The sequence below is a fragment of the Corvus cornix genome, chromosome 1A (assembly GCF_000738735.6).
Source record: "Corvus cornix cornix isolate S_Up_H32 chromosome 1A, ASM73873v5, whole genome shotgun sequence".
Taxonomy (NCBI): domain Eukaryota; kingdom Metazoa; phylum Chordata; class Aves; order Passeriformes; family Corvidae; genus Corvus; species Corvus cornix.
The window spans coordinates 1,131,367-1,158,532 of NC_047057.1; the positions used below are offsets into that span (position 1 = coordinate 1,131,367).

Sequence of the window (27,166 nt, forward strand, 5' to 3'; positions counted from 1 at the left end):
GTGCCCGGGGTCCTGGGAATTCCAGAGCTGGTGAAGAGCAGCTCTCACCCTGGTAGGTCCCTAAAGATCCTCTGGCCAGGAGCTAAACAGGCCAAAAAGGTCAAGGAGAGAGGAAAAGGGAAAACCAGGAACCTCCAGGGTGAACAGGAGCACACTGGCTTGGGATGGGAAAAAGCATTCCAGGGAATCCCAGCCCCACGTGGCCCCAGGTGAAGCCCAAGGCTCGGCTCAGCCCCGTTAATAAACGAGAGTCTCAAAGAGCTGCTAAAGGAGATTTAAATCATTCAGCAGCTTCCAGGTGTTCAAATATCCACGGGTTTCAAAGGCGGGAGAGGTGGAATTTTGCTCTTCCCAACCCGAGCCTGCAGGGAAATCACCGATGTTCCCCCACTCCAGCAGAATATCCCAGGAATTAACTGCTTCCTGCCCATGAATATCCACAATTTTTCCTCCCCTTCAGATCGTTTCTGCCTGAATCACGCCCAAACTCTCCAGGATGACTTCAGTTTTAGGGATTGATGCCGATCCCAGGCTGAGGAGGAGCACTCCATAAACTCAGGCTTAACAACTGAGCCTAATTGAACCCTGCAAACCTCCCAAAGCCCTGAATGCCTCGTTAGGGAGCTGAATGGGCTTAATTGCAATTGGATCTGCATTCAGCAACTGAATCCATTCCCAATCCCAGAGCGGGGCAATCAGGAGGGGTTTGTGCAGCTCCAACGCAATTCCCGACAGGATCAGGGGCTCCAGCTGCCATTTGGAGGTGCCCAAAATGAGGCAGGACACGGAGTTCTGCTTTTAACCCGGCTCCAGCAGGGTTTAGCCCTGGAGGGGTTGGGAAGAGGGGGAGATGTGGCACTTGGGGATCCTCAACATCCAAAGCACGTGGAGCTGCTGGAGCAAATCCAGAGGAATCCACGGAGCTGTTCCCAGGGCTGGAGCCAGGCTGGGAGAGCTGGGAATGTTCCCCTGGAGAAGGGAAGGATCCAGGGAGAGCTGAGAGCCCCTTGCAGGGCCTAAAGGGGCTCCAGGAGAGCTGCAGAGGGACTGGGGACAAGGCCTGGAGGGCCAGGAGCCAGGGAATGGCTTCCCAGTGCCAGAGGGCAGGGCTGGTGGGAGATTGGGAATTCCTGGCTGGGAGGGATGGAATTCCCAGAGCAGCTGTGGCTGCCCCTGGATCCCTGGCAGTGCCCAAGGCCAGGCTGGACACTGGGGCTTGGAGCAGTCTGGGACGGTGGGAGGTGTCCCTGCCCATAAATGTTGGGCTGGGCCACCTTTCCCCATGGATCTGGGCTCAGGCCACTTGGAATTTTCACGCTGGGCTCTTGACAGCTGTGATGGGAACACCTGGAGCTGAACAATTCCGTGCTTTTATTCCCAAACCCTGGAGCCAAACAGGCTCCATCAAAGGCTCAGGGCAGGGGTGAAGAACAAAACGAGTTCTTTAATCATCAAAAAAAAAAAAACCCACCCGGAGAGGGGAACATCAAGCTCAGGCCAAGTGGAAATCACAAAAATAAACTGTGCTGAAGGAAATTTGGGAAGTTTCCAAGCCAGGCTCCTCAGCTCCTGGAGCAATCAGGAATATTTGGGAGCAATGAATGGGAGCGAGGCAAGGCAAACAAAGAGGAGCATTCACGTGCAGCTGGCACTTCCCTGAATTCCAGCCCCTCTGGAGGAGGGATCTGCTGGAATTCAGGCCTGATATTGAGCAAAGTGTCCTGGCAGCCACATGTCATCCATCAGATAAAAGCTGGGAAAGGTCATCCAGCAGCGTTTGCTGATCCCAAACCACCTCTGGAAAAACACCAGAAAGGCGCCCAGCTCCTGTTCCCATTTCCTTGTCCTTCCCGAGGCCTCGAAAGCAGCAGGACAGACCCAAAAACGACTTTTCAGGATGAGAGATGGGACAGAGAGGCCAGGAAGAGCTGGAGTGAGGATGCTCCACGAGGTCTCACTCAGCCCAGTGGAGCTTTTGGGATTTCCAGCTCCGGGGATGGTTCTTATCAGCCTCCCTTCGAGATAAAGGCTCTCACTTGATAAATTCAGCCCCCAGATTCCAGAGTGGCTTTTGCTCTGGTCCAAAATGATGTTTCCAGGTGTTTTTCTTGCTGGACTCTCCCGCTTTGCTCCATGGAAAACGCAACAGAGATGGTTTAGAATCCCAGAATCCCGGAATGGGAGGGAAGGGACCTTAAAGCCCATCCAGTGCCACCCCATTCCACAGGCAGGGACACCTCCCACTGTCCCAGGCTGCTCCAGCCCCAGTGTCCAACCTGGCCTTGGACACTGCCAGGGATCCAGGGGCAGCCCCAGCTGCTCTGGGAATTCCATTCCAGCCCCTGCCCACCCTCCCAGCCAGCAATTCCCAATTCCCAATCTCCCATCCAGCCCTGCCCTCTGGCACTGGGAAGCCATTCCCTGGCTCCTGTCCCTGTATCCACACAAAAAAATCCCTCTCCCTCCTTTTTTTATGGAAAACACGGAGATGAAACATCGCTTGGAACGACCAACCCACAAGAGGGCTGTAACTGGGATTATGGGAAGCATCCTCCTCCCCATTACTGGTTTAACTGGTTCTCCCCACGGACACCTTTCACCCATTTATGGCCATGCCAAAATTTGCTCCTTTTCCAGCCAAAAATACCCAGAGCAACCCAAGAATCGATCCAGGGAGACAAGAGCAGCTCCCCTTGGAGCAGTGACATGGTTTGGGAGAAGCGGATTGCTCCAATTCTTTGGGAATGTAATCAAGGAATGAGCAGATGGGACCAGTCCTGGACCAGTGCGGAGCCACACTGGATCTCCAGAGTGAATCCAAGCATAGCTGGATTCCAGGGAATGCCCAGCTGGATGAGTTCCATGGCAAACAACTCCAAACATTCCCACCCTTTCATCCATTTCAATTAAAAAAGAATGGAAAAGAAAAAATCCCTTCAGGATCTCCTTTGGAGCACAGAGCGCCTTTTTGGGGTTTCTAAATCCCGCTGGGAAAGGGGTTTTTCATTGGGAAGGTGCAGGAATTCACTGGGAATGTTTCAACGTGGAAAATAAAAGCAGGTTTAGACCAGAAATGGAAGGGAAATCTGGGAATCTGAACCAGGGAAAACATCCCCGTGGAGAATCCAGAGGGAACGACTCCAGGAACGGGAATTTCCTCATGAAAAGGGTTGATGGGAATTGGAAAGAACTGCCCAGGGAGGTTTGGAGTTCCCATCCCTGGAGGTGTCCAAGGAATTCCTGGATGTGGCACTCAGGGCTGGGGACAAGGTGGGGATGGGGCACAGCTGGGACTCGATGATCTTGGAGGGCTTTTCCAACCTCAGTGATCCCGGGATCCTGGGATTTCCAGGCTGGATGTGCTGCTGCCATTCCCAGAGCTCCCTGGGGACACCGGTCCAGAGCTGGTGGCAATTCCACGGTGGGCAGGTGACAAAACCACTGCCAGGGATGAAAAAGTCACCTCAGTTTGGTCACTGAGCACAGGAGCAGCCTGAGATCCAAATTTCCCAATTTTCCAACTTCCCAACCCAATCATGGCCTCTCCCCTCAATGCTTTTGAGACCTAAAGGTCCTGGCCTCAGCCCTGGAGCACATTCCCAGTGGTGTCCCCCTGGGGTGATCCCTGTGGGAAGCAAAATGGCAAAAAAAAAAAAAAAAAGGGAATTTCAAGAGAATTTGTGATTTTGAGACCTCGTGGTCACAGAAAGCAACGAGGTCGGGATTCATCCCATTCCCACAGGTCGGGAGCTCCGGGATTGCTCTGCAGGTTGGATCTCTCCAAACTGGCGATCGGGACAAACTTGGCCAAAATTCTGCTGTTAGAAATCCCATAATTCAGCTGAAGAGAAAATCAGAAGAGTTGAAACAGCTGAAGTTTTATCCACGGGATTCATTCCCACTTTTTGGAGTGCAGCATGGGGAAATCCATCATGTGTCCATGTTCCCATCCCAAAGTTAATGGGATTCCAGCTCCTAAAAGCATCCTAAAAACATCTCCTGCAGCCCAGCAGAGGAGCTGCTGATCCAGAACCATTTCCAAGTGACACCTCTGCCCCTCGCTGTTATCCAAAGGTTCCCTCACTGCTGAACCTAAGGAATTAAGACCATTTTTCCACCTCTTCCCAAGCTTTTTCCTCAGGCTGCTCTGCCCCGTGAGCTCCAGGAAGGGATGAGATTTGCAATTCCATGTGTTGGGAATTTCTGGTCACAATTTTGGTCACAACCCAGCAGCGATTTTGCCCATTCTGCTTTTTGGGATGGCCTTTATTCCCAGCCTGACCATTCCCAGATCTCAGAGCCTCCTCTCATTCCAGGATATTTGGATGGAAGTTCTGGGAGGTGTCAGCCCTCCCACAGAGATCCCAGAGAAAGGCTGGGAAGCGATGTGGGATGGGGAGGGAAGCCCTCAGATCTGAGCCATGGATCATCCCCCACAGCTGGAGCATCCCAATTCCACCCACGGATGTTTGGGATGCGCCAGCTGAGGGAATGATCCCTGCTGGAAGCATCCGAGCAACTCCCAGCAGGTTCAGCTGCTCAGGTCCCATTTTGCTCACCATGAACACCAAAAATCTCCCATTCCTTTGCCAAGTTTCCCAGAGCTCTGGAGGGATCCCATCCCACAGAATTCCAGAGTTATTTCAGTTGGAAAAGCCCTCCAAGACCATCGAGTCCAAGCTGTGCCCACCTTGGCACCAGCCCAGAGCTCCGAGTGCCACCTCCAGGCTTTCCTTAGAGAAGTAAAATTAATATTTTCAAGGTATTCATGTTAATATTTCCAGGGTATTAACAATATTAATATTCCCAGGATTAAACGAATCGGAGAGGGAGAAGGAAAATAGGAATAAAAGAATTAATTCTGCATTTCTTGGACAGAGAAGGGGTGGCCTCTGTCACCAGCCCTTCCTGAGGTCCCTGAGTGCCTCCTGATTTTGCTTTTCCATGGGAAGAAATCTGTGGCTGCTCCGTGGGGAATCAGATGGAAAACAGAGGGGGAAAAGAGGGGAAAAATCCCATTTCTCCCATGGAATGCCATCAGCTGAGCTGCTGCTTTAGAGGAGAAATGAGGGGAGAAGGAAAAATCTGAGGGACACAAAATTGTGCCCTCACGGTGATGGTCACCCACCACAGCCCATCATGGAATGCTGATTTATTCCAATGGAAAGAACAGCCAGTGATCCCTAAAAATAACCAGAGCCACTCCTCTGGATGAGGTTTTAAGCCTCCACTTCAGATTTTCTCTTCCCTGTAAATAAGAGGCTGCAGGATTTGATTTAAGGCAAGGAGGGAGGCAAATTATCCCTAAATTTCCATCATTCTCCTGAATCTGAGTGTTCCAAAGAATATTTAAGGTACCTGACAGATCTCCTCTTTTTTTCGTTTTTTGGTGGGGTTTTTTTTTTTTTTTTTGGTCCCTTTTCCAGATATTTTTTGCTCCAAGTGGGATTTACCAGCTGGAAAATTCACGAGAAGGTCACAGCATAAAAACCCCAGCCCAGAGACAGCAACAAGATCAAGAATAAATCTCATTTTCCCTCCTTGGCAGTATTTTTTTTTTTTTTGGCAGAATTCCAATCAGGCTCAGGATTCCAACCTTCTCTCGTGTCCTCACTTTGGAGGGCAGGGAGTTTTCCCCATTTTTCCAGACATTTCTCCCATTTTTCACTCACCTGGTCCACAGGAGACAAAAGGAAAGGGGAGCATCCAAAATCCAGCGGTTTTGGAGATGTTTCATCCTCTGAAGCCTCACCAGAGATGGGAAAGGAGCTGAGCACTCCAGGACACACGGAAAATCCTGCAGATCCTGGGAAAAATCGAGGAGCTGGGAGTCAACCCTGCTGCTTCTCATGCTGCCAGGGAGCTGCAGCTGGTGCCAGGGAAATATTCCTGCAGAGGCAGCAGATGTTGGGAGCGAGGGATGAGGGAACGACGCGGGAGCCGCAGGCAGAGGTCGGGGGGTGTTTCCTCCAGGGATAAGGGGAGTGGGAGAGCAGGAAAAGCACATGGAGACAGCTCCATCCTTCCATAATCCAGGGATCCAGAGCTCAGTGACTTCCTGGAGCTCCTTGGAATGTGCTTCCATTCACCACCACCCTGCAGGAACTTCTGGGAATCTTCAAGTTTTGAACCATTTCCTTTGTTTTTCCCACGTTCTCCACGTCCTGTGCTGATGAGTTCCACGGATTTTTATCCCGCTTTTTATCTCCTCTCCTTGGCTTCCCACCTCAATCCTCGGCTTCGTTTGTTGCCGCTCCATTCTTGCACGAGGAAAAATCCCCAAATTCCCTGGAAGGAGGTTTTGGGTTGGGCCTGTTCTCCCAGGAATCTTGCGATGGGATGAGGGGAAACGGCCTCAAGCTGTGCCAGGGGAGGTTCAGGTTGGATTTTAGGAAAAATTCCTTCACTGATAGAGAGTGGACAGGCATGGAATGGGTTTTCCAGGGAAGTGGTGGAGTCTCCATCCTTGGAAGTGTCCAAAAAACGAGTGGATGTGACACTTGGTGACGTGGTTTGGGACAGTCCTGGTTGGACTTGATGATCCTGGAGATCTTTTCCAACCAAAATGACTCCACAATTCCATGATTTCAGTTCTTGAAAGCTGGGAGAACTGCTTGGGAATATTGGGAATTTGCCGGATCCGAAATGACATTAAAGCACCAACAGTGCAAGCTGGAAAGCTCTGGAGTGCCTGTGGAAAAAACCTGGAAAATCCACAGGAAAATAGGATTCCCTTGAGACTGAGCTGCAGGGAAACCCTGGGAGCCAAGGGGAGAAATGGAATTTATGGACAAGTGGAGTAATTGATGGAAAAAATGGAGTAACTTATGGAAAACTGGAGTAATATATGGAAAAAATGGAGTAATTTATGGAAAGATGGAGTAATTTATGGAAAACTGGAGTAATTGATGAAAAACTGGAGTAATTGATGAAAAAATGGAGTAACTTATGGAAAGATGAAGTATTTGATGGAAAACTGGAGTAATTTATGAAAAAATGGAGTAATTGATGAAAAAATGGAGTAACTTATGGAAAAAATTGGAGTAATTTATGGAAAAATGGAGTAATTTATGAAAAATTGGAGTAACTGATGGAAAAATGAGCAATTTATGGAAAAATGGAGTAATTTACGGAAAAATTGGAGTAACTTATGGAAAGATGGAGTATTTGATGGAAAACTGGAGTAATTTATGGAAAAATGGAGTAATTTATGAAAAAATAGAGTAATTGATGGAAAAAATGGAGTAGTTTATGAAAAAATGGAGTAATTTATGGAAAAATTGGAGTAACTTATGGAAAGATGGAGTATTTGATGGGAAACTAGAGAAATTTATGGAAAAATGGAGTAATTTATGAAAAAATGGAGTAATTGATGGAAAAAATGGAGTAGTTTATGAAAAAATGGAGTAATTTATGGAAAAATTGGAGTAACTTATGGAAAGATGGAGTATTTGATAGGAAACTAGAGAAATTTATGGAAAAATGGAGTAATTTATGAAAAAATGGAGTAATTGATGGAAAAAATGGAGTAGTTTATGAAAAAATGGAGTAATTTATGAAAAATTGGAGTAACTGATGGAAAAATGAGCAATTTATGGAAAAATGGAGTAATTTATGGAAAAATTGGAGTAACTTATGGAAAGATGGAGTATTTGATGGAAAACTGGAGTAATTTATGGAAAAATGGAGTAATTTATGAAAAAATGGAGTAATTGGAAAAAATGGAGTAATTTATGGAAAAATTGGAGTAACTTATGGAAAGATGGAGTATTTGATGGAAAACTGGAGCAATTTATAGAAAAAATGGATTAATTGATGGAAAAAATTGGAGTAATTTATGGAAAAAATTGAGTGATTTATGGAAAAAATGGAGTGATTTATGGAAAAAGATGGGAGTAATTTATGGAAAGATGGAGTAATTTATGGAAAACTGGAGTGATTTATGAAAAAATGGAGTAATTTATGAAAAAATGGAGTAATTGATGGAAAAAATGGAGTAACTGATGGAAAAATGGAGTAATTGATGGACAGCTGGAATAATTCATGGACAAACTGAGATGGGAATAAATGACCTGCGCCAGGAGCAAGCTGAGAAATCCCTTCCCATTCTCCACCCCTCATCCTGAGGCAAACAGGGATCATCCACACCCCACCCAAACCCCCTCCCACAATCAGAAATAAATCCCAAATTGCTCGTTTTAGGGAAACAAAGAGAGGAGCGAGGGGCTGTGCTGGCAGCTGAGGGGTTAAACGTGGAGCTCCATTCCCAGCTCCTTTCCCAGGATTTCTCACCTTCAGGAGGCCACCTGGATGTGGCACTCAGGGCTGGGGACAAGGTGGGGATCAGGCACAGCTTGGATGACCCTGGAAGGCTTTTCCAACCTCAAGGATTCTGTTAAAAAGAGAAAATTGTAAATCATAGCTAAAAACTTCTCTTTATACCCAAAAAGGGGTTGTGTCCTCACTGCCTGCTCCTCGCTCCACGCTGGATCTGGGCATTTTTTGGGAATGTGACAGTTTTTGGGACGTTTTGATGCCAGGAATGGTGCTAATCATGGAATAAATTGTCCATCCATGGATCTAGGAGCCCAAATCCCATGGAATGAACTCTCCTAGAGCCCCACAATGGGAGGGGACGAGAGTGGAGCAATAAATCAGGAAGATTTTAACGCCGGGCCCGTTCTCGGAGCTGCTTCCTGGAGTCAAAGGAAAGTGGGACCAAGCAAGGCAGGAAAAGATGGATAAGAACCATGGGAAAAGGATGGGATGGGAGGAGCTCTCCAGCCCTCTCAGAAGGGATCTTGGAGCAACTTCCGACCAAAACGGGACAGCGGGAAGTGTCCCTGCCCATGGCAGGGGGTGGAATGAGAGGATCTTTAAGGTCCCTTCCAAAACCATTCCACAATTCCACAAACTCCTCAAAGGCTTTTTGGAGGCCCCATGGCCACGTCCGGTTCCTCAGGGAATGCTGCGATTCCAAAAGTCTTTGTCAGACCCTGGAACTTCTTCCAACAAGACAGGGAAGTCCAATTTTCCAAACCCTCCACGGTCCTGCAATGAAAGTTTGGCTCCATGAGGTCAGGAAGAGCTCGAATTCCCAAATGTGGGAGCCAAAAGCAGCAAAAGTTGGGAGAAAAATTTACAAAAAGGACACAAAGCCCCCCCCCAAAAAAACATTTTAGGGATGGTTTCCCTGGATCCCACCGAAGGCAAAAATTCCAAATCCAAACATGGTTGGATACGGACGACTCTGATTCTGGAAAAGGAAAATAATATATAAATATATGAAAATAATAAAAATAATATAAAAAGGAAAAAAAAAGATATAAAAATCTCTTTTCCTCCTCTTTGCACGTTCTGAGGAATTTTAATGGAAAAGATGCCCATCAATCACCTCTGGAAAGTCGCTTTGCCTAAAGCATGGACAGAAAAATCCAATGCAGGGAGGATTTCCAGAGGGAAAAGCACCTCAGGTTGGAGTTCTTCCAGCTCGTTTGCAGGGATGTCGAGTTTAACAGCCTTGGAATGAGGGGGAGGAAGGGGGAAAGGGCTTAAAAGTAATTAAAAAATGAAATTCTTTCAAATTTTCCCCCCAAAATATGCCTGGAGTTGTTCTTATTTTTAACAAGTTCCAACTCGCACGGGCAGTTGGAGCAGCAACACTGCTTGATCCAGAAAAATTTGGAATTTATCCCAAAAAAAAAACCCCATGGCAGAGGAAAATAAAAGGAATAAAAAATGGGGGGAATTAAAGAATTGATGAGGAGAAAGGAGTCACAGAGTCCTGGAGCTTTGGACCAAGGGAAAAACTCTGGGAAACACCCAGGAGTGGTAAAAACCCTGGTAAAAAACCACCCAGGAGTGGTAAAAAACCACCCAGGAGTGGTAAAAAACCCCTCCTGGATCTCCTGGAAAATGGAATGTTTGGGACAGCAGGAATGTTTCCTCTCCATCCAGAGATTCCAGAGTTTCTGGAATGCTGAGCTGAGGAAAGCTGCAAAAATTCGAGGTGTGTTTGCAAATAACTGGAATTCCTGGGAAAATCTCTGCTGAGGAGGGAGCAGGAGGAAGAGCTGGGGGAGCTGGAAGGTTCTGAGGGAATAAATAATCCCAGGAATGTGGGAATTTAAGGAGAGGAGAGAGACTCAGCCCTTCAAAAGCACCTAAAAATAACCTCTGGGGGTTATTTTTATTTTTAAGTGACGCGATAGAACCCAAAAAAAAAAAAGGGAATTTAACGCCAACAACCACAAAAAGCTTCCCAAGAGAGGAGGGAAAGACTCCAGCTGCAAAATTCCAGGCCTTGGGGTGTTTCCAATGGAAGTGGAGTTGCACTTCTGGAACTTCTGTTGTGCACATTCCCAAAAAAAAAAAAGGTGAAGGAGCTGAGACGGGAAGTTTTGGGGCTGAGGGATTTAAGGCAGGAGTTGTCTCTCCCACCAGCGCTCTGGGTTGGATCAGTTTGGGATCCAGGCACCAAAAAAGATTTAATTCTTCCCATAAATACTCAGCCCTGCCATGGAAATACAAATAACGGGGAGAAATCCAAATCCCAGGATCTGTTCCCTGTGTTTTCCCCTCCTGATGTGGCTGAGTCTCTGTTTGTGTCCTCAGCTTGGCTGTCGTGGAATCCTGGCATGGTTTGGGTGGGAAGGGACCTTAAAGCTCATCCAGTTCCACCCTCTGGACACTTCCCACTATCCCAGGCTGCTCCAAGCCCCATCCAGCCTGACCTTGGACATTTCCAGGGATCCAGGGGCAGCCACAGCTGCTCTGGGAATTTTGTGTGAGAGTCTCCCCACTTAAATCCACCAAAAAAATGAAATTAATGACAGGGTGCTGACGAGGTGAGGGGAAAAATCCCTACAAAAAAATCGAACTTGGCACTCCCAAATCCCACAGCTGGGCTGTTATCCCACTAAAATCCAGGATGCTCTTCCCTCCTTTGCCCAGAGCAACAGCTGGTGATGAAAACCAGGAAATAAATCCCCAAATTCACCCCCTGAGCATCATTTCCCAACTTGTTCCAAACCTCTCTTTTATCCTGCAGGGAATTCAGGAACAGGGAACACTTGCCTGGAAGAGAGGACAAGTCCAGCCTTGTCTGCACAGCCAAATCCCACAGGAATTCTTCATCTTTCTCCGGGAAAAGCAGCAGGATGGGGCTCAGGCACAGGAGTGGGAAGGAGAGGAGCCAGGTGAGGGATCTCACCTTGCTGGGTTTTGAGGGAAAACCATTTAGAGATGTTTAAATGTCTTTTTCTCCAAGCTGTTTATTGAGTTATTAAATCCCACTAAAACCTGGGATCAGCCTCCCACACTGGGAATCTTCAAGGTGCTCCAAACCCAGAAATCGTCGGGAGTCATCTTCTCCCAGCTCCAAAAACCACAGAGAGATGAAACAGAAAATCCAGGTCATTCCAGGTGCCCCATCCAACCTTAAACACCTCCAGCCACAGAATAGCCACAACCTCTCTGTGTCACAAAGTCCAATTTCCTGGTGTTTTGTCACATTTTGCCCCATTTAAGAGGCTTAAAAAAATGATTTCCTGGAGTTAAAATGAGAATTTTCCATGCAGGACAAACCGGCTCTGCCTGGTTTCCCTCATCACTGGGTTTGTACCCAAAGGAAAGACCAAAAAACCACATTTCTCTGTGGAATCAAGGCTGGGAAAAGCGGCAAACTACTAAAAAATCTGGGATTCTCAATTCCCTGCTCCCATTTTCTCACTGATCCACTCAAAAGGTAGTTCTTGGGCACAGCTGAAGGATTTCTGATCCCTCACCCAACATCCTAAGAGGCCAAAATTCTGGTTTTTTCCTTAATTCCAGAAGTCAGGAACTCCAAACTGCTGCCAGGGCTTATCCCAACCTTGGAGTGCCACAGATTTGTACCAGAGAAGGTGAACTGATTCTTAAATTACTTATGAATACTTTCAAAAACTATATAAATTAATTATTTTCTTTTTTTTAAAATGCTAATTATTTTTTCTTCGACTTTCTGACATTATTTCATCATTTATTTGCATGTCACAAAATCGATGGGCACTGAATCGTGAACAAATTTGATTTTTATTTCAATGGGGAGTGAATTTTATTATTAAATCTCTCTCCACACCTCCCTGACAGGAGGATGGAACCAGGTGGGAGTCAGGCTCTTTTCCCAAGGAATAAAGGACAGGATGGGAGGAAATGGCCAAAACAGCTCCAAAATCTTCCTGAGCTGGCATTTTGGGGTTATTTTCACCCTGCAGCCCCTCAAAAAAAACCCAATTTGTTGTGTGCCTTTATTGCAGTTTAGATCCAAGGTGCTGCATGATTGTGGCAGCAAAACCACCTCAATTCCCCCCAAACCCCCTCCTTTTGAAGCTCCAAGAAAGCAAAATTAGAAGGCCAAAAGTAGCAAAAAAAGCCGATTAGGGAATGGAACAGAAAAACAATCCATCATCCTGACCTGTGCAGAGCTGAGGAGGTGGAAGCAGGAAAGCCTGGAAATGTTAAAAAGGTGGTAGGAGATCCCAGCAGTCGGCTTTGTTTGCTGCTAATGAGCCATGGTGCTTCTTAATTAAATAGAAACCATTTAAAAAGGGCTTGCTGGAAGACCAAGGAAATCACCTGGAGAGTTTCTACCTAGAGAGAGGTCAGAAAACACCGAAATATTTTGTGAGGTGAGGGCACAGCAAACTTCAGCTCAGCAACAACTTTGGGTTTCCAGGGTCTCACAGGAGCCCCAAAGATTTATTTTCTGGCAGAATATCCACTCCAAAATACCTGGAAACGTCACACAGGAGGCCCCAAACCCCCTGATTTTGTGATGATTTTATCAAGAGACTGCTGGGTTTTTATCTGCAGGCAAAACCCATGAGATATCCAAACATTGCTGGCTCTCGTTGCTTCAGTTTCCAGGTTTTCAGGTCCTGAGGACAAAAACTCCAAGCAATCTCCATTTGCAGCCCTCAGGTAAGGATTGGAAACCTTGGGATCTCCAGTTTGGAGTCAGAGAGCCCAAAAAAAAAGGGGTAAACCTGGCAGTTTCACCCTGTCTTTAACATCTTTTAGCAGCAGAGGAGCTGCCAAGGCTTTGTTCACATTCTTGGAGGTGCTGGAAGTCATAAAAAAGCAGCGCTTCATTCTTGGACTGATTGTAGCTTGTTTTGAATTTTTTCATGGGATTTTACACCTGTGGTATTCAAAGATTAAAAAGAGATTAGGGTCTGATTCAGATCAAAAATGGGTTGAAAACAAAATACCTGCAGGATGGAATTCTTACTTTTTAGTTGATGTGGTTCCTATTGCTCACAGAGGGTTTGACAGATGATTCTGTGGGGATTCCACAAAACCTTAGAACTGGACATTCCTGATGGAATCATGGAATGTTTTGGGTGGGAATGGATCTTAAAGCCCATCCAATTCCACCCCTGCCATGGGCAGGGACACCTCCCACTGTCCCAGGCTGCTCCAAGCCCCAATGTCCAGCCTTGATTTGGACATTCCAGGGATCCAGGGGCAGCCACAGCTGCTCTGGGAATTCCATTCCAGCCCCTGCCCACCCTCCCAGCCAGCAATTCCCAATTCCCAATCTCCCATCCAGCCCTGCCCTCTGGCACTGGGAAGCCATTCCCTGGCTCCTGTCCCTCCAGGCCTTGGCCCCAGTCCCTCTGCAGCTCTCCTGGAGCCCCTTCAGGCCCTGCAAGGGGCTCTCAGCTCTCCCTGGAGCCTTCTCCAGGTGAGCACACCTAGCTCTCCCAGTCTTTCAATAATACTCATTATTTTGAACAGCGAAGGAATTACTTGGCACTGAATCCTTAGGAACTGCTTCTATCTGGCGTTTTGGGGTCACTCAATAACCCCAAAAAGTCAATTACGGGCTGCTCCTCACCACAAGCAACGCTTGAGCCGCGCCTTCTCCTGACGCCACCTCAGCGCCGCCATTACCGCTCTCCTACAGAACTACAGCTCCCATCGTGCCCCGCGGCGGGGCGCCCATAGGGAGCCGCGCTGAGGCGGCACGGAGCCTCCCGGGCGTTGTAGTCCCGGCGGCGGCGGCGGCGGCGCGGCGGGCGGGGAGCGAACTACCGGCGGCCGGAGGAAGCGGGGGCGGCGGGGCCGGGGCCGGGAGCGGGGCAGAATCCCGGGATCGGGATGCGGGGGCGGCCCGGGACGCCGCCTCGCTGCCCGGAGCGACACCATGCACCCGGCCGTGGCGGTGGGGCTGGTGTTCGGCGGCTGCTGCAGCAACGTCGTGTTCCTGGAGCTGCTGGCCAGGTGCGGGGCCGCGGAGAGGATTTGGCGGGGGGGGGGATAAAGGGTCAGGGAGCCCATTCCAATGGGATCAGGGTCAGGGCTCTCCCACCGACCTCAGGGTTTGTGAGGGGAGGCGGCAGCAGCGATGGCAGAGTGGGTTTTGGGGGGATTTGGGGAGTGGGGGTACCCGGGGCTGGCACTGAGGGGGGGTTTTACCCTCCAGGCCCTGGGGCTCTTCATTGAAGTGCCAGGATGAGCCTAGAGCTGGATCATCGCCTCGTGTCCCCGCTGGATGGGTTTTTTGGGGTGTTTTGGGGTTGTCCCTCGGTGTGGGCCGTGTCGGTGACCTGCCCGGGCACGGGGGATGTCCCCTCTCCACCGGCACAGGGACCGTGGCACCGGCGTGTCCCCAGCGCATCCCAGCCCGATCCCAGCTCCCGGAGCGGGCACCGCTGAAATCCCAAGGAGAAGACGTGCAGGAGCTGTCCCTGGGGACAGCAGGGAATGTTTTCCATCTGGAAATGCGATCTTGGGAATCGTCACTCGCTGCAAAGTCACCGAGTCCCCTTGGCGCTGGAGCGGAGTTGAATTCCTAGATCGGAGGCTGATGTTTTTGGGGATCTCGCCTTCCTCATCCTGATGGAGGCAGGCTGGAAGGGCTTGGGAAAGGGCTGCTCAGAAAGCTGGCAAGGCCAAAGGGCCTGACTGGAAAAAAAGTGATGCCTGAACTGGTTCTGTGTCTAAAATCCCAGTGAGTCAGCGTGGAGCTGCATCCCCTGAGCCCTCAGTGCGCTTCAGCCGTGCCCGGCGTTCAAAACCAGCCCTTACTCCCTCCCTGCTCGTCGATATCCCGCATTATGAAGGGAATAAGGAACTCCAAAATCCAGCAGTTGGGATATTTGCTCCAACACGGGATTCAGGTGCCTTAACACAAGGTTGCATAATTGCTGGATAAATCAAGAAGCAATTCCTGGAAGAAGAGACCTGGCGTGGGGAGTTGTCTTTCCTTGCAGGGATGGCTCCAACCTCTGCCTCTCCTGCCTGGCTCGTGTTGCAGCATCAGTGACAGAAGAGGGATGAACCCTTTGGAAGCCAAAAAACCCCTTTGGACTAGGCTTCTTGCCACTTGTGTCTCCTCCAAGCAAACCTTAAACCAAAACTTTTGGCCCTGTTCAAAAACTGAATTATTCAAAGATGACTAAACTGTGGAGCAGCAAATTCCAAAAATCCAGTTGCAGACGTCAAGGAAAAGCTTCTTTTCACACAAAACCTTCTCTTAAGCAGTACCTCTCATCCACTTTAGGAATTCCTCTGTTCCTAACAGCTCAATTCCTATGCCTTTTACCAGCCCTGCTCACCTTTAGTCCCAAAATTGGGACAACACCAATTATTTCTTTGGGTCTTGGTGTATCTGGAAGGAAGAGTTCCTCCTGCAGATGAATGTTCCCATAATGAGCAAAATCCTGGAGCAGGATCACGGGAAAAGGCAGTGAGGAGTAGTAAAGGTGACTGGGAAGAAATTGGCTCAGGATTTTTACGGAAAGTAAAGGAATGTGAAATGTTCAGTCTGGAGATCCCTGAGGGCAGACAAAAGACTTTAAACGCAGAGAAGAGGAGAGGAATATTTCTGCTGGCCTGTGGAGGCAGAACAAGAAATCTTGGGCTTGAATTGTTGTGGAAGGGAGATAAATTAGGGCCCAAAAATCAGATTTTCTCCTTTTCCACGTGGTGAAGTGGGATTGTAGGAGAGAGAGCAGGGAAATTTCCTGTTGGGAGGACTCTTATCAGTTGTCTACAGCTGAAGCAGATCTTGGGTTGATAGATCTGGATTTATCTCTCTTTTTAGGTGGATCTGGGTGAGGACTGTGAGCCAAAGAAGGAGCAGATAAAGCCCTTTCTTATCTCTCTCTTATCAGCCAGCGCATAACTCTGAGTGCCAACATTGCTGATACCGTGGGGTCATGTCCAGGGATCTGGGAACTGGGAGGAGGCAAAGTCCAGTGCATGGAACCAGCCTTGGATTATCCCAGGTTTACAGCTCCCTTGGAGATAAGGTTGGAGATAAGGTTTGCAATCTTGGAGCTTCTTGCTCTGCTTCAGGGTCTCTTCTCTTCCCCCCACCCATCCCCCGCAAGGAACTTTTGGACCTTTTAACCTGAGGATTGAAGTTTTATGGATAATTACGCTGAGATGAATGTGGGAATTGGCACAGAGGGGAGTGGCTCAGGGTGGTGCCTATCCCTGGAAAAAGCAGGAGAAGGGGATTTTTCCAGGTGCTGTTTGGTGCCAGATGGGCCAGCCCTGCACTCACCAGGTTGCTGCTGCTTCTGAGAGCTCTGTGGGGGGACAGAGGAGAATTTGGAGGAGACAGCTTGGATATTCCTCGTTTTCCAGGGCATCTCCCAGCTTGAATCCTGCAAAACTGCATCCTGAACTGTCAGGGACAGCGCGTTCCATGAGGAAGCCGTGTCCTCGTGCAGCAGGGTGGGGAGCAGGATTCTCCCAGGAGTCCTTGGCTTCGGTTTCTGGGAAGGATTCCCTCAAATCCCTCTGTTTCCCACAAGCTTTCCCGTGATCTGCCCTGTCACGGCCTCCTCTGAGCTTCTGCTTCCCGGGAAATCCTTCCCTGCTCCCTGGAAGCTCCTTAGGGAGGATCAGGCTGCAGGGAGGGTTTGTTTGGTGTGGAAATTCCCGTTCCCACGGGATAAACACCAAGCTTGGGTTGCTGGGAGCTGGTGGCAATTCTGCATTCCTGGGTCCCTCTGAGGGGACAAAAAGGGACTTAGAGGGTCTCTCTTGAGCTCAGACAAAGTTTTGTGGCTTTTTTGAAACCTTGTGGAGTTGGTGTCACATTAACAGGATCCACGGATGTCACGTGGGATTTCCTGCCAGGACTTTTTGGGGTTCCTGTGAGGACTTTTAGTCCCTTCTTGAACCCACAACCAAAGGGGGGTTTTTGGCATCCAAAAAACACAGGGGAGCTGAAGCTTTTTTAGAGGAAATGGAGCAAATCTGAACCAGGGGCACTCTGCCAGCACGGACCTGACCTTGGCACTTCCCTCCTGCAGTGGGAATGAGGAATATTGGGATTTCCAGCTGCCTTTTCCTCCTGGATGGACTCAACCATTGATCACCTCCAACGAACACAGCAGCTTTTAGGAAGGGACAGAGTCCTCCTAAAGCCACTTCCCATGGGAAAGAGGGAGATCCAGCAGTTTTCTCTTTCACTTCCTGACCTGACTGACCAGTTTCTCCTTGGAAATGTTTGAGGAAACGCCTTGCAGGTGTTTGTACAAGTTCAGGTGAATAAATGCTGAGTAAATCTTCTCCAGGGTGATTCTCCTCTGGAAATACAGAGCTGTTGCCTCCTTTTGTTGGATCCCGATGTTTGTTCTCCATGGAATGGCTCTGATCCTTGTCTTTCCATGCCTGCAGGCAATTCCCAGGATGTGGGAACATCGTGACATTCTCCCAGTTCCTGTTTATTGCAGTGGAAGGTTTTATCTTCGAGGCCAACTTTGGGAGGAAGCGCCCGGCCATCCCCATCAGGTACAATCCCAAGGTTTTTCCAAGCAGGAATTGCCTGGCTCTCTCTTACCTCCAAAAAGCATTCCGTAAAATGGCTTTTCCACTTTTCCTGGCTACGTCCCATCCATCCTGCAGCATCTGCAGAGCCACATTGGGAAGCTGTGAGGTCCGATAAAATACGCACTCGTCTATCGGGAATTTTTAATGGGAAACTGCTATCAGATCCTTCCCTGGCAAGGAACAGGGCAGAGTTTTGCACAGGGAAGAGTTTTCCGTGCTTAAAGAGCTTTTTATCTCTGGGATTTGGGATGGTGGGAGTGGGAAGGGAGAGTTTTCCTGGGAAATCACCCAAATTCCTTTTGCGTTTCTCCACTGGGGATGATCCTGGTGACAGAGCCGGGAGCTCTGCTGTGCTCCAGACCTTTCCATGCATGCCATGAGTATTCCTAAGGGGTCTCCCAGCATCTCAGGGAGGTTCCTGCACAGCTCCCAGATATTTTTCCATGTTTCAGGAACTATTTCATCATGGTGGCCATGTTCTTCACCGTCAGTGTGGTCAATAACTACGCCCTGAACCTGAACATTGCGATGCCGCTGCACATGATCTTCCGCTCGGTGAGCCCCGTCCTTCTCCTCCTCCTTTTCCATCATTTCTGCTGGAATTATCCCTGCTCCATGTGTCCTGCCTCCTGAGAGCACCAAACCCCTATGGAAGTCCTGAATTCCAGCTTGTGGCAGAGCAGCCTCGCTCCAAAGCTCAGCTCCAGGTCTCACTTCATGGTGTTGATCGTTAAATTCCAGTTAAATGAACAGACAGGGAACAGGCTCGGACAGGCTTTGGAATTCCAAAGGTGAGGGGGAAGTGACAGTGACAAAACCAATCCCAGACTCTTGCTGGCCAAAGGGATCCAGTTTTCCCCTGCCACCGAGTGGTTCATGTTTTAGTCCGGAACATCCCAGGTCAGAGAGCTTGGATTTGGGATTTGGCCTGGTTCCACCTGGACAGGTCTTTGCTTTGGAAAAAAAACATTAAACTGCATCTTCACTGAAGTGTGGGTAGTTAAAACCCGAGGAAATGGAGCCCCAGCTGTTGGGAATAACAAAATCTCCTGGCTGGGGCTGTTTTCCCACAGCACATCCTGGGGGTGGAATATCTGGAGTCAGGAGAGGTGAAAAAGGATAAAACCAGCCCACACTGGAGGAGCCCTGTCCCACATGAACTCTCAGGGGTGGCTCTGGCCCTGCAGTCAATCCCTGGAGCTGAGCTCCCGTTCCCAGTTAAACCAGTGGGATTTGGCCACGTTCTGGTCACACACTGAGTGTCACCAGTGGGCAGACAAAAAATGGGGAGGTTTCCTGGCTAGGAGATCCAACCCAGTATCCTCATTCCCACCACCCAGCTCACCTTCTTTCCCTGGATGAAGGGACTCAGAATCATGGAATCATTGAGGCTGGAAAAGAACTTTAAACTTACGGAGTCCAACCATTCCCAGCACTGCCCAGGGCACCACTGCCCCGTGTCCCCAAGTGCCACATCCACAGGGCTTTAAATCCCTCCAGAGATGGGGACTCCAGCACTCCACCTTCCACCCAACCCTTTCAGGGAAGGAATTTTCCCAATATCCAACCCAAAGGAAGCTGTTCCTTCTCCCTGTCAGTTTTCCTGCTTCAAAGCTGGATTTCTCGTGGTGTTTTGGCATCCATCCCATTGAGTTTGTGGTGTCCCTTTGGGATGAGCATCCCGATCTGGGGAATTCTGGCCTGCTGACCTCCTGGTTTGTTTTTCCCTTCTTTCTTTTTCTTTTTTTCCAGGGTTCTCTCATAGCAAGCATGGCTCTAGGGATCATCATCTTGAAGAAAAGGTAAATCACAAACCTCAAACCTCTTCCCATATCATCGGGGAATGCTCTGCCAAGGCCTTAATCCTGGTGGGTGTTTTGTGCCATCACTTCTCCTGTTAAATACTCTGATTTTAATGATGGGAAACTGGGACACACAGCGTGGAGTAGAGGCTGCAGTAGCTCCTTCTGCATTTCCACCTCTCCCTCATTTTTTTTTTTTTGAGGGAATCATGGGCTGGGAAGAGATTTTACACAGCTGCAGCCCTTGTGTTCGTTCCTGGCTTTTCTGGAAGTGCTCCTGGGGGGATGCTGTGGCTGGCGTGGAGCTCAATGCCTCCCTAGCAGCCCTTCTGCGGGGGGATTGTGGCTCCAGCAGTGCTGATAACACGTCGATAAGACACTGATAACGCTGCTGTTGTGGCTGGCACTGAGCTGTGCAGACCCAAGGCTGGAAGTACTGGGACAAATTCTTGGGAGAAAAGCTGCTTTAGGTGCTGAGCTGGAGTCAGCCGGCCCTCCCAGCAATTCCCAGGGTTAGGAAGTGGGAATGTGCAATTGGTTATCCCAGATTTGCGGGGGTGCAGTGGGGCAGGAATGAAGGGAAGCAGGGGATGGCCAGGAGCCAGGCGGGCTCGGTGACGTGTCCCTTGTCCCCTGCGCAGGTACAGCGTGTCCAAGTACGCCTCCATAGCCCTGGTGTCCCTGGGCATCTTCACCTGCACTTTCATGTCTGCAAAGCAAGTGGTAAGGGCTGGGAAGGGTCGTGGCTGTGCACCCCAGCAGCTTCCTCAGGAATTCCCTTTGCCTGGTTATTCATGGGGACACGAGGTGTCTGCTACCTCTGCATCTGCTCCCCGAAAAGCTTTTCCTGCTGGTTTTGTTTTCCTGGGGTTTGGATGCACACGCACGTGGGATTTCATTTAATTCCAGGTGGCTCTTACCCTGTTCATGCTGCTTTTTTTCTGGGAATAAACCTCTTTTTTTTGGCCTCAGAGATAACAAAGAAGCTGCTTTTTCTTGCCTTGTGGTGCAGGCAGGAGCGGGTGAATCCTAAACAAAACTCAGCTTAAATCTTCCCGCTTTTCATCCCATTGTTGCCTTTCGGGCTGGATTTTTCCGGGCCTGCTGTCATCCAGCCTGACCCTTAAATAAAGTGCCTGTGCTTGGAGAACAGGAGGGAGGGAAGCAAATCCATGTGGAACGTGGAGCTTTTCCTGGGTCAGCAGCCACGGCCTGGCCCCGTCAGCTGATGACAAAGAAATGGCACAGAGTGGTGGCCAGGTGAAAATTGGCTGCACTAATCCAGCTCTGAGAGATTGGGAATGAAAGGGAGCTGTCAAAGCTCCAAATTCCCTATCATCTCAGAGCTTTTTGTCCTCAGAGTGGCTGAGGAAGGGCTGGGCTCTGCAGCCTGGGCTCTGTGTTAATCCAGATCAATTCCCAGCAGGGCTGGAATTTTGGGATAGAGCTGACAGTGGTGGCAAAGGTGAATAATCTGATTTTCCCTGATCCACAGGGAAGAGCTGAGGCAAGTCAGGCTGCTGGGGTTGTACCCTCAGCCTGATTTCCTCAATTTCTTGACCACAAGCTCCTGGGGGGAGCTTGGCCAGAGCTCTCATTCCTTTCTACACACTCATCCCTGGGCTGGGGACACAGGAACCCGGGAATGGGCTGGGGACACAGGAACCCGGGAATGGGCTGGGGACACAGGAACCTGGGAATGTGATGGGACACAGGAACCTGGGAATGGGCTGGCTTTGAGAGCTTTAAAAGTGCCACTGATTATTTTTGGGGTTAAAAGAGTTCAGTCTCTCTCTCAAGCCCAGGCATTCCTTTCAGGAAAAATCCTGCTATGATCCGACACTGCCGCTTTTTTGCTGGAATCTCTGCGTTCCCTGGAGCAGAGTGGGAAGTCAGTGGCTGCTCCCAGCTCTGCTCAGGTGGGAGGGAGGTCTGGGGCAGCTGCAGGGACCTGGTGGCTCGTGGTGACTCTTGTGTCTCCTCCCTCCAGGCATCTGACTCCAGCTTAAATCAAGAGGATGGACCCCAGGTTTTCCTCTGGTGGCTGCTGGGTACGTGAGGGCCACATTTCTGGGATACTGGCAGGACCCTTGGAATTCTCTTGGCAAAGAGAACACCTCCTTGGTGCAGAGAGGGAGAGGGGCTGGCCCTCATCCAGGTGTTCCTTCAGCACAAGATTTCATGGAGGAGGCTTTAAAGTCTGGCACTGGAGTTTGGTCTGGCTGGTTTGGTTGGTTTTTTTTTCCCCAAAAGCCAAATTTGGTGAGTTGCAGCTGCTTCCCTGGAGCTGTGCTGCAGGGCTGTGCTTCCCTTCCAGGCATTGCTGCCCTCACCTTCGCCCTGCTGATGTCTGCCAGGATGGGGATTTTCCAGGAGACGCTGTACCAGCGGTTTGGGAAGCACTCCAAGGAGGCCCTGTTCTACAATGTGAGTCCCTTCTGCTTCTCCTGCTTTTCCTGTACCTTTCCACTCCTGAACTGGCACAAAAAGGATCCCATGCTGGCAGGTTCACAGAATCACATGGAATCACCAGGTTGGAAGAGACCTCTGAGACCGCTGAGTCCAACCCATGCCCTAACATCACCTCAACTAAACCATGGCCCCGAGTGCCACATCCAATCTTTTTTTAAACACTTCCAGGGCTGGTGATTCCACCACCTCCCCGGGCAGACAATTCCAGTGGTTCACCACTCTTTCTGTGAAAAATTTATTTCCTAACATCCAGCCTGTATCTCCCTTGGCACAGCTTAAGGCTGTGTCCTCTCGTTCTGTCAGTGGCTGCCTGGAGAAAGAGACCGAGCCCCACCCGGCCCTTCAGGGAGTTGTAGAGAGTGATGAGGTCTCCCTTGAGCCTCTTTTGCTCCAGACTAAAACAGCCCCAGCTCCCTCAGTTGTTCCTCACAGGGCTTGTGCTCCAGGCCCCTCACCAGCCTTGTTGCCCTCCTCTGGATGAGTTCGAGCGTCTCCACGTCCTTCCTGAGCTGGGGGGTCCAGAACTGGACACAGCACTCGAGGTGTGGCCTCACCAGTGCCCAGTACAGGGGAAGAATCCCTGCCCTGCCCCTGCTGGCCACACCATTCCTGATCCAGGCCAGGTGCCATTGGCCTTCTGGGCCACCTGGGCACACTGCTGGCTCATGTCCAGCCTGCTGTTGACCAGCACCCCCAGGTCCCTTTCTGCCTGGCCACTGTCCAGCCACTCTGTCCCCAGCCTGTAGCACTGCAGGGGTTGCTGTGGCCAAAGTGCAGGACCTGGCACTTGGCCTTGTTAAACCTCATCCTGTTGGACTCTGCCCATCCATCCCACCGTTCCAGGTCTCTCTGCAGAGCCCTCCTACCTTCCAGCAGGTCGACACACGCTCCCAGCTTGGTGTCGTCCGCAGATTTACTGATGGAAGACTCAGCACCCTCATCCTCAGGAAAGCACTGCACAGAACTGGCCCAGCACAGAGCCCTGAGGGATGCCCAGCCTGCCCCCCAATTGGTTGGAGCCTGCTCTCATCCAGCTGCTTTCCAGCAGGGAATTGGGGTGGATTCCCATCCCCTGATTCCCACCATGGGTTTGGTTCTCCCCCCAGCACGCGTTGCCGCTCCCTGGATTCCTCCTTCTGGCTCCCAACATTTACCACCACGCCGTGCTCTTCAACCAGTCTGGTGAGTGCTGTGCAGGGAATTCCGTGCTCCTGGACCTTCTTATCCTCTGGAAAGTCCTCTGGGAAGTTTCCTTCCTGCAGTTGTGCATGCTGGCATCTTGGGGTGCTCCAAGCCTTTTGAATTTTGAGGAATTTTCAGGAAGGAATTCCTGGCCGGGAAGGTGGGGAGCGGCTGGGCTGGAATTCCCAGAGCAGCTGTGGCTGCCCCTGGATCCCTGGAAGTGTCCAAGGCCAGGCTGGACATTGGGGCTTGGAGCAGCCTGGGACAGTGGGAAGTGGCAGGGGGTGGAATGGGATGAGTTTTAAGGAACCATTTCATGGTTAAAGCCCACGTTTCTCACCGATGCCCACACACACATCCAAGAGTGATCCCTGGGAAAAGGAATGTGGGGAGCTCAAAACTGGGAGTAACAGGACCAGATCCTCAATGAGGGATGTAAATATGGGTCTTTTGGGATTTTTTCTGCTGGCGCTCCAGAGGATTTGCCATGGGAGCACCATGGATTCATCCAGCACGACAGTCCTGACACCAGAGCTTTTCTCCTGATCTCTTTTTCCTAATTTTTCCTTATTTTCCATTCTTCCCTCTGGAATTTCAAGCAGAAGGGCTGCCTAAGGCTGCAGGGAGTCCTGGATCGTGGTAAATCCTGGGAAGGAGAGAGATTCCTCTCCTTGCATCCTCCTCCAGCAGTGACCTGATCCCATCCTTTTTCCCTGCAGAGCCGTTCCAGGTGCCAGTGATCGGCCTGACCCTGCCAATCATGTGGTTCTACCTCCTCATGAACGTCATCACCCAGTATCCTTTGTCCTTATTCCACTGGGGTGGCACAGCAGGAATGGGGCTGGGTTCCTAAATCCTTGGAGTCTTCCCTGCCCTTGGGAGCTGCTGTTGGTGTAACCCCAAAAATACAGGGAAAGGGGAACGTTTTTGGCTGGTTTTTTGAGGTTGGACTCAATGATGTCAAAGGTTTTTCCCAACCTGGTTCATTGTGGGATTCTGGGATTTCTGCTCCATGGAAATGGAGGAGTCTGGAGCTTCCCTTGTCCACCCTTTGCCAACTCAGCCCCAGCTGCTCCAGTGGGGGAATCCGGGATTTGGGGTTTCCCTGAGTTAGTAGCGTCCTGTTCCAACCCAGCTGTGGAGATGCTGATCCCAGGAGGGAATTTCACCCACCCACACCAGGCTGCCCATCTCCCTGACCCTTCCCATTCCCAGAGGGAATCCCCAACCTCCATCCCTGCTATCCCTTACCTCCTGCTCCCAGGTACGTCTGCATCCGCGGCGTCTTCATCCTGACCACGGAGTGCACGTCCCTCACGGTCACCCTGGTGGTGACGCTCCGCAAGTTCGTCAGCCTCATCTTCTCCATCCTCTACTTCCAGAATCCCTTCACAGGCTGGCACTGGCTGGGCACTGCCTTCGTCTTCGTGGGCACCCTGATGTACACCGAGGTGTGGAACAGCCTGGGGCCCTTCCTGAGGAGGAGGAGGAGGCCGAAGGAGGAGTGAATCCAGGGATTCTCCGCAGGGACCTTTTTATTGTTTTCCAGAGCAGAGCAGCAGGGAGCCCCCCCAGGGGGTGTTTTTATAACAGGGGAGGTGTTGGCTGTGCCAAGCTCCTGGGAGAATGGGGAGCCTCCGCTGGGAACTTCGGGAATGGATCATGGAGAAACAATCCGGTTCTTTTTCGCTGGTTGGCGTTTTTTTATGCGACCCCTTTTGCTTCCAATTTGTCCTCTTGTTTTTTGGTTTTTTTCCCACTGGAAGAATCCTTTTTAAGGAAAAGCTGACCCAGAGCTTTGTTAGGAGCCCGGCTTGGTGCTGTTGGCTTGGATCAGCTGCACCCTGAGCCAGTCTGGTGCCGTCCTTTAATTGTCCCAGTGTCTGGAGCCCCATTCCAGTGGGAATTCCAGGCCTGGCTGTTCACCTGCATCCCTGGTCCCTGTGCTGCGAGGATGTGGCACACACACCCCCAGCTGGAGCTTCCAGTCTGGAGCTTCCAGTCTGCCCAGTGGCTCCTGGGAGGGCTGGGTTTACCCTGCTTTTCCCAGTTCTCCTTCCATCCCTTGGGATCAGCTTCCTCATGGCTCCCTGCCCCTCAGTGTCACCCCTGGTTGGTTTTCCTGGAGTTTCCCTGCAGTTTTCCTGGAGCAGCACCTTGTTGCTGTGCTGCTGCTCCTGTCCCTGCTCAGCTGGGACAGTTGAGGCACCCAGGATGTCACCTCAGTTCACATCCAGCGTGGCTGAGGAAGGATTTTACTCCTTTGTTCTGAGAAAATTGGTGAGGAGGGGTAAAGGGGGTTTCATGGCAAAGGAAAAAAGATGGAAAAAAAAATCCCAAAGTGATGGGAAAGGCACCACATCCCACCCAGGCATTCCCTGAGCCAAGGTCGCCTTTCCAAAACTTCTTCCCTCTATTTTGCCTGCTGATTTTTATCAGCTGTCTGGGATAATCCTCTTCGCAGCTTCCCATGGCCTCATCCCTGCTGGGAGGCAGAGTGGGAAAAGGGGAAGGCTCCTTGCTGTGCTGGGAGCACTGATTTAGCCACAACCCCAAATCCCAGTGTGGGAAAAGGGAACTCCATCCCAGGCAGAGCCAGCATGGTGCTGCTGGGACCTGCAGCTCCATCCCGAGGTCCTGAAGGATTTTCTTCCCCAGTTTCAGTTTTTCCTGAGCCTGAAAAAGCTGAATTTCAAGTGCTGTAGGATATTTCCAGGGATTTTTCGGATGGAGAGGCTGGCCTGGTGTAGGTCAGGTGTTGCTTCCAGCCGTTTGTGGTGGCTCCAGGGAGGGCCTGGAGAGAGGCAAAACCCCTGATTTTCATCTTCCAAGCTCTTCACACGGAGCTTCAGCTGGGATGGGGAGGTGGGGAAGCCAACAGAAGTTTGGGATGAAAGATTTTAGGGATAGGGAGTGACCAGTGAGGTTCTTCGGGGATCAGACATGGCGGGGAAACACCAGAGCTGTGACTCCAGGTCTGTGGGCGTCGTAGGGATTGTTTTATCCAGGGGTTGTTGCATCCAGGGATTGCTGGATCCAGGGATTGAGCAGAGCTGAGCCTGAGGGAGAGTAACACTGCCCGTAGCCACTCCCAGGTGTAACATCCTGTGCATACTCTGGGTCGCTCTTCCTCTCCAGGACCTTGCATGTTGTCCCCAGTTCCCATGGGAATATTGGGGGATTGGGGCATTCCCATTTTTTTTTTTTTAACCACGTGCTTTTCACTCCCAGCACATCAACCGTGGGTGGTTTGTTGCTGTCGGGGGGATTTTTTTTAACTTCCCAGTGTGATCAGTGTGTTTGGAATATTTATGACTGCTTGGAGTCACAGGAGTGGCAGCAATTCCCTTCCTGCTGGAGGAGAGAGGAGGAAAGGTCTGGGCAGAAGGGCCTCGTTGGCCAAAATTAATTAAACCCAGGCTCCCCCCTCCAGGCTGGGGCTGCTGATTAGTTGGGTTTTAATGTTTGTGTAGAGATCGGAGCACCTATTTTTTAGCAGAGGCTGGAAAAGGGAAGGAGCCCGACGGCTTCTGGGGTGGCTTTGGTTTAGGGTGAGATTTGGGTTGGTTTTTTAAAAGCAAAATAAATCTGTATCCTCTTCGAAAGGTGTGGGGTTTGCTTCTCATTTCATGCTTTGCTGGTGGCTGGAAAATGAATGGAGGCATGGAATTGTTTAGGTTGGAAAAGCCCTCTGAGATCATCCAACCATTCCCAGCACTGCCAAGGCCACCGCTGAGCCATGTCCCCAGGTGCCACATGGGTTTTAAATCCCCCAGGGATGACGACTCCACCCGCTGTTCCAACCCTTTCCATAAAGAAATTTTCCATGGATTTCCAATCTAAATAACAATTCACCATTTCTCCTTAATATGAGAGAA

At 50.2% G+C, this 27,166-nt stretch overlaps 2 protein-coding genes and 1 long non-coding RNA gene across 34 annotated transcripts in view; 1 reads left to right on the forward strand and 2 right to left on the reverse strand.

The window, feature by feature from the left end:
- The window catches only part of LOC104695967 (collagen alpha-1(VII) chain-like), a 91,782-nt gene extending 83,449 nt beyond the window's left edge, over positions 1 to 8,333 (reverse strand). For all 29 annotated transcript variants that reach the window (XR_005604536.1, XR_005604537.1, XM_039571378.1 and 26 more), the window contains exons 1-2: positions 8,293 to 8,333; positions 5,673 to 6,704 (exon numbers count right to left, since the gene is read on the reverse strand). The gene's annotated coding sequence lies outside the window, so the exon portion shown is untranslated. The remainder of the gene's footprint in view (positions 1 to 5,672; positions 6,705 to 8,292) is intronic.
- A 2,749-nt stretch (positions 8,334 to 11,082) lies between these two features.
- LOC104695948 lies at positions 11,083 to 13,951 on the reverse strand. 4 transcript variants are annotated; one of them, XR_005604506.1, is made up of 4 exons: positions 13,880 to 13,951; positions 13,271 to 13,357; positions 12,455 to 13,180; positions 11,083 to 11,216 (listed from the first exon to the last, which is right to left on the reverse strand). It is a non-coding gene; the product is annotated as an uncharacterized LOC104695948 (long non-coding RNA). The 4 variants fall into 4 exon arrangements; XR_005604505.1 differs by having other exon boundaries at positions 13,792 to 13,924; XR_005604508.1 differs by lacking the exon at positions 13,271 to 13,357 and having other exon boundaries at positions 13,880 to 13,937.
- Positions 13,952 to 14,059: 108 nt separating this feature from the next.
- Positions 14,060 to 26,893, forward strand: SLC35B4 (solute carrier family 35 member B4). Its single transcript, XM_039571303.1, has 10 exons — positions 14,060 to 14,265; positions 17,680 to 17,793; positions 18,285 to 18,387; positions 19,585 to 19,634; positions 20,276 to 20,357; positions 21,625 to 21,685; positions 21,952 to 22,061; positions 23,213 to 23,288; positions 24,008 to 24,083; positions 24,553 to 26,893. Exons 1-10 carry the CDS (start codon positions 14,189 to 14,191, stop codon positions 24,794 to 24,796), a joined length of 993 nt encoding a protein of 330 aa, XP_039427237.1. The 5' UTR covers positions 14,060 to 14,188; the 3' UTR covers positions 24,797 to 26,893.
- Positions 26,894 to 27,166: the final 273 nt, after the last annotated feature.